Source organism: Diadema antillarum, unplaced genomic scaffold (assembly GCF_040938485.1).
Source record: "Diadema antillarum isolate AM-2024a unplaced genomic scaffold, OU_Dant_1.0 scf00000183, whole genome shotgun sequence".
NCBI classification, from domain to species: domain Eukaryota; kingdom Metazoa; phylum Echinodermata; class Echinoidea; order Diadematoida; family Diadematidae; genus Diadema; species Diadema antillarum.
Genome location: NW_027271072.1, coordinates 1196258 through 1203177, shown reverse-complemented (window position 1 = coordinate 1203177; position 6920 = coordinate 1196258). Strand labels below are relative to the sequence as shown.

Below are 6920 nucleotides of genomic sequence, written 5' to 3'. Positions count from 1 at the left end.
AATACTGTACAATGATGTAATATTGTGTTTGTGCTATTATATTTGATTCTGCTGAAATATCCCCAGCTTAATAGTGATTTTGAGTATGAAGAAAAGAAAGCATTTCTTGCCAGTGTATTCTGTGTAACAATGTGTGCAGGAATAAAGATATAAGCCTTAAAAACAAAGAATGGGATGAATCACCCTTTTTTGTGTGTGTATGTGTACGTGCTGCCTGTGACAACGATGCAAAATGTTTTCTGTTTCTTATGTTAACGTGCATGTGCAAATGTGTCTGTGGTGGCAGAGTGGAGTATGTATGTATGTATGTATGTATACCTTGAACTTGGAAAATTTTGCAGTGTAGATATTTTTGTGTATTTTGCACTCTGTGATACCAGCGCGAAAATGAAAGTAATATGTTGCAAAATTAAAATATTGTTTCAACAAGTACGATTAGGTGCAATACATTTCCACTTTGACAGAATACATGCAGAGGTGTATGAAGAGTGAGAGAGAGAGACAGACAGACAGACACAAGGAGAGAAAGAAAAGAAAGGCTGACATACTTTGTCTTTCGTTGCGTTTTTAACTTTCTTCCTGTTATTCCTCTCTTTTTTTTTTCTTCTTCTTCTTCTTCTTCGTCAGGACCAGTCAGTCACAGGGGGTGTCAGACCCAAAAAGGGGAATAAGAGAATTAGTAGTATAATAATGGCATGTTTGTCATACTTTTTCATACTTTGGGTAACCCTTCATGCTAGTGATCACGTAATAAAGCAATATCCATACTCACGATGTCATTTTATAACAGTGTACACGTCACGCGCAATACTCGGTCATTCATCCATTCCTGCAGTTATGCAATAAGAACAAGGGTGCTGATAGCGCGCAATTCACCCGCGTCTCACTTGTGTTGATGCGCGCATTGTAATTTGGAAGTGATTGGCCTATACACTACAGAAAAATTATACGCTCTGTTACATCTACTGCTATTTGAACCTTCGAAATAATTTTCCGTTTTGGAGCATTATTTGCCGACCACGTTCGCATAACTTTGCATAAACCTGAAATGAATCACGCTATATCTACCGGGTGCGGAGACCGCGTTGGAGATGGAAGTGTAAGTTTCTCATCTATTTCTGCCATTTCGTCTACCGTGTCGACTCATCCTTCATGGATGAATCGAATCTATTGTGAATAGATAGGTCTACGAGACAACTGAGATAACAAGAAACAGTTTGTGGATAAATAGAAAGAGCTACAATTAGTGTCGTCACATTTCAAATTGTTGACAGATACCATTTGCCATTTGGTACAGTAGAAAAAAAAAAAAAGATGCTTTTAATGTGCTTCTGATACGGCTTTTAAGATTTAGAGAAAGGCATGCCGGGCCTAGATACATTGTAGCATTAGATTTGCTTGATATGATAAGAATAAAGAGCGACGCCAAATATTTTTTTTTTCCCCTGGCCAAGAGGAATCTTGCTTGAAGATTTAAATTATTATGACTTAAAAGTATTGGTGATTATTGCGCACACCATGATAACCATTATAACTAGATATAATTAAGTCACTAAGAGACCGAGGGGCACAACAGGGAAGGTGCATCTCGGGAGTGCATCCCTTAGCCGAGCGTCAAGCCTCCGTGGAGCTCGTATTTTTGATCAGTGGTTTCTTAGATTGCTTGTCTTGTTGTTGTTTGTTTGTTTGTTTATTTATTTATTTCTGGCGTGTGTGTGTGTGCGTGCGTGTGTTACGGAAGGAACATCTTCAAAATGAAGCCATCTTTCATATTTGTAATAATCCTTAATAACCCTCCCCCCCCTGTCACCCCCCCCCCCCCCCCCCAGAATATTAAAGGTGATACGTCGACGACAAACGCAACCGCGGGTTGGTTTTGGATTTCCGAACCACCGTCGAGCCGAAGAAAGATGCGAACAAGTCAGAGCGCCTCGTCGCTCCAGCTCTTTACCATCAAGACCGTCCACGGTGCAGGCAGCACCGGCCAAGGCAAGGCCGTCGATGACGGCGCTGATGACGACGACGGCATTCGGAAGGACAATGAACCGGCGAACGACGTGGTCAAACAAGCCGCCATCGTGCCGCGTCGATCCGTAAGCCTTGTCAACATCGGAGGGTTGAAAGAAGGCATGGCAAAGTCGGAGTTATCGATAAAAATTAGTAGAAGCGATCTAAAGCAGAAGACAGCGGACAATGATCAAGTTGTCGACATTGCGTTTGAGCGAGACGGTGCGGCCGAAAACGTCGGTCACCCAACCTGTGTTGATCGCGAATATTTGAAGAAGAAGGATCCATCGGAGGCCCAGAAACCTGAAGGCGACGTGAGGTCCTCTTCTAAAACAGAAGAGGCGATTCAAAGTTCAACCACGAAAGGCAGTGTAGCTGGAGACATCGATGATCAATTTAATGCTATATCCATTCTGGTATGTTTATACGTAGACATATTGTATTACAATTTGAGCGCTTTGATCATCGTTCAAAAAATAAACTGGGGCCTAGCTGTTGCATTAAAAAGTTACTTTTGATAGCAAGCTTAAAAATCAAACGTAACTTTCTTTCAGCCAATCAGAATCAAGATTTTATGACTTAAGTTTGATTTTGTGTTTGATATCAAATGTAACTTTTCTAGGTAACAGGCTCTATGACGTACACAAAAGTGTCGTCATGGCCCCCCTGGTAAATTTTCCAGTCGGGCATAATCATTATCTCAGTCTTCACGTCCAGTGTTCAAAGAAGCAGCAAAGTAGTTCAGGTCCGTTCACAAAGGGGTATGCATTTTTAAAGCTATAACACTTTGAAATAGATTCATTGCAAGACTGTCTCAAATGACCAAGAAACATTATATTTCAAACACACATCATTATGTAAAATGGCAAAAATTACTGTATTTAAATAGGGGCATCATACTTCTGTCACCCCCCCCCCCCCCATGAGCGAAAGATGATTGCGTTTCCAGTTTTTAGCGAAGTCACGAATGTTTTGTTGTGTGTTTGATGTTGTTATTGTATTGCTGTTGTTGATGATGATGTTATTCTTCTTAGACAAGGCCCAATCATGTTTTTTAATTCCCTTTTCACCTTTTGAATTTCAGGAGGACAAGCTCCAGAAGTCACAGAGAACTATCAAAGCCTTGAACAAAACCAACACAAGCTATAAGGTAAGATTTCTCTTATCACTGGCTCATTAAAACCCAAAAACTTTATCATCGCTGAAACCAACCAAAATGAGAGGTTTTACTTTCCTTTACTCTGCTGTCATTATTTAATTTCATTTTCTTACATTTATTCATTTTCATTTTCAACAAAGAATATACGCGTGCTCAAAACATCACGCAAAGAAGCGATATACATATTCTACATTATATTGATTTTTATATACAGTAAACACACAATAATTGTGAAGCCGAGACGCATGACTATTATGTATTGAATAATGTCGAAAACGTCGAAAATGAAGGGGAAGCTCAAAAGCAGAACTTGTAATACACATTCCTCTCTAAAAAGGTACAGAAAAATGTTGCCATAAACGGGCAGAGCAACATACATTTATAGTATGACAACAACACATCGGACATAAAACTGAAAAACCATAGTACGAAATGAAACCATATAAGGTTGCCTTGTTGCAGCAAGGAAGGGGGGGGGGGGTGAGAAGGAGTCATGAGTTGAGTTTAAAACCGATCATTTTGGACTCAGGGAAGGAAACTACAGATGGGAACAAATCCTCGCGCAAAACTCAAAATTCGGAGGGAGGAAGAAAATGCGTACACGGACGGGCATCAGAATTGAGTTGGACGAATTGTATCATTGAATCGAAGTAATGATGTGAAAAGGTTTGGATAACCGAAAATTATCTTCGGTGATCTATTTTGTAAACAATATCACGGAATTATTTTGAGAGCGTTGACTGAAACGCTGGCTGGTGGTATAAACTCATCGCTTGACACATGGCTTTACCATTGCGTGCCTCGGTGTTTCTTACTTAAAGACATTATGAGTTAAACAGAAGATGGTTTTGGTTTCTTTTAAAAGAATCGAGACCTGCAAATGTCATCTTCTCTTCTTCTTTGTATTCAAAATTTGATGGTCTGTCTGTTTGCTCCGCAGGATGAGCTAACAAGGGTGACTGAAACATTGGCCGACGAATCGAGCTCGAGGCAACTTCTACGAGAGGAGTGAGTGGACTAGACGCGCAATATGACACATTATTATCCACACAGAGGATTTTTAGAGCCCAAATACAAGCGTTATTTTGTCAACGCACCTCATAACCTCCGACCCACTTAGAAAGTTTGTTGAACTCGACCAATATTTATTTTTTTTTTTTTGCCGAGGCGACCAATATTTAAAATATTGGACGGCAAGAGGGGGAGTCCCCAAAGTTTTTATAAACTACACCGTGATTGGTTTGATATTCAGTGTACGAGATGACCCGAAATATGAAGTAAAAACGTTTGTGATTGGTCAATCACGAATCAACTAAAATATCGTTTTTTCTAAAATTCTGTGTTTATACAAACAAATTTCATATATTAATTAGTTAGAATTGTACATCAAAATACATAGATCACTGTTTTATCTGGGAATGAAGTGGATTAACTTGCACTGAAGAGTGTTCCATACCCCATGTCAGGATCAAGTACAGTAGGAGACCATACAAAACTCAGAGACAGAAAAGGTAAGTGAAAATATTCTTTGCTAAAATCCTCTGTAGGATAATAATGATAATATTGGATGTCCTATTTTCGGTAATACAAGGAAATATTGGACTTGCTAAGCAGAATATTGGACTCGTCTTCGACTCGTCCAATATTTGTGCATAGCTCGTCCAATATTTCCTTGTATTAACCTCAAGGCTATCCAATATTATTTAAGTGACAGTTGTCGTGTCGTTACCAATATTTTTTGAACATTATTTTTGCATTATGTTGTACAAGCAGGGAGGTCTCTCCCACCCATTGGTACAAATGTATACATACGGAATTGTTTAAAGATATGAGGATTTGTGTGTTCGTTTGGGGTAGCTAAACTGCAAAGCCCCACTGAAAGTCGGATAGAGTCAAACCTGTCTATAGCGGCCACCCAAGGGAGACGCAAAGAGAGGCCGTTATAGACAGGGGTGGCCGCTACAGACTGCTTATCTGATATTTCCTGTGTATTGCATACTATGTACATGTATCATCATCGTTGTATATATCTTATTACTTACGTGTACAAACTTGTAATTTTTGGACAGACTGGACGCATCAAGAAAGCTCTGTTGCGAGTTGTATGAGCACCTGCTGACTGAGAGGTCGGCAAAGCGCAGATCGCATGATGTTGACGAGGTCGAGCGCCATCTCCTGCCAGAAAATTTCCAATATGCGCTGTCGGATGCTGCTGTCCAGACGGATGATTATACCGTGCCAAATTCACAACTAAATTCGGCGAAATCAAAGCTGTGTGCGTCAACTGTAAGTTTCTTTTACCATATTCCTGATGTAATAATTGAAATTTTACTAAATGTAAGTCTAAATCGTTGCAGTGAAATGTTAGCATGTTTGTCAAGTAGTTCTAACGTTAGAATGAATGAATGATGTACGTAGCTCGTTCGTTCGTAGGCCCACCCATATCGTACGGTCCCTTGTATTGGAATATTTGTTATGGTGTAGACTAGAGTTGTAAAACCCCTTTTTTAGAGATGTTTAACATCAGCAACCACTACGGGATCTAGGGACTCAGTTTCTGCCCAAATGAGTAATTATGCATTCTCTTCATCACATCACATCACATCTGATACGGAAGTAGAGGACTGGTCCTGTAGTATTCCGGTCTCATCATCTTCAACTTTGTTGCTTTATGTGCGTTGAGGAGCAGAGGTTTTGAATTTCCCCCCCCTCCAATGTCTGTCTAATAAATCTTTGAAATTATTAATCGAGGAAGCTTCAACAACATTAGCAGGCAATCTGTTCCAGTCGGCAACTACTCTCTGGCTGAAAAATGTACTTCTCAGTTCTAATCTTGAACGTTTGGTGAAGAGCTTGTATCTATGACCTCTTGTTGATGAGTGGATGGCTGGTTCGAAAAACATGTCACCAGAAATCCCCAACTTTCCATTGAGCAATTTATAAACAGTAATCATGTCGCCTCTTCGTCTCCTGTAGTATAATGAGTGTAGGTTGAGTTTTTCCAGGTGTTGTTCATATGACAAACATTTGAGTTCAGGAATCATACGAGTGGCTCTTCTCTGCACTCTTTCAACTTTGTCAGAGTCCATTTTATATCTCAAGTGCCATAAAATGTTGCCATACTCCTTAGGATCTCTTTCGTAACTTTGTGGAGAATTAATGACTGTAAACATTAAAAGTTAATAGAATTGACTAGCAATGTCAATGTCAATGTCATGACTCTATGAGTTCTGAAATCTATTTATGTTCCCTTTTATATGGTATGACTATGGGATGGAGTGACTGTCTGGTGTAAACAAATGACTCTAACATGACATGACATTATCCTGTCTAGACCGTAGACCCAGTCTGTAACAATACACACACTTGACTGACAAGTAAATTTTGATGTCTAATTCCGCGAAAAACTTCTCATTTATAATAAATTTAATTACATTTGCTGGGTCAGTTTTTCGCTTCTTAGATAGACTCCACACTATTGATACATACGCTATTGCGACGGTTTCAACTGTTCTGGTTGAAACGCAACTGTGACCCAGTTCTCCCTGCCAAAAAATGGTTATTATTATTTTTTCCAGCTTGGTTTTCAAACCACTCTGGAAAAAATATATACAGGATTAATTAGTAAACATTTTGACTCGCCTCTTCCACTGTTTCCTCCTGTTTTCTGGTTGTTTCCTCCACTTCTTTGCAGCGCTCCCGAATTCATCGCCGCCTTGATTTGAAAAATGACCACACGAACATCTATGGCAAG

At 39.6% G+C, this 6920-nt stretch overlaps 1 protein-coding gene across 1 annotated transcript in view; it reads left to right on the top strand.

Moving 5' to 3' along the window:
- Positions 1-1048: 1048 nt before the first annotated feature.
- Positions 1049-6920, top strand: part of LOC139723228 (uncharacterized) — a 78234-nt gene continuing 72362 nt past the window's right edge. Inside the window, exons 1-5 of the mRNA XM_071634488.1 lie at positions 1049-1099; positions 1830-2423; positions 3092-3157; positions 4107-4174; positions 5236-5452. Coding sequence (XP_071490589.1) covers positions 1049-1099; positions 1830-2423; positions 3092-3157; positions 4107-4174; positions 5236-5452 — 996 coding nt within the window. The remainder of the gene's footprint in view (positions 1100-1829; positions 2424-3091; positions 3158-4106; positions 4175-5235; positions 5453-6920) is intronic.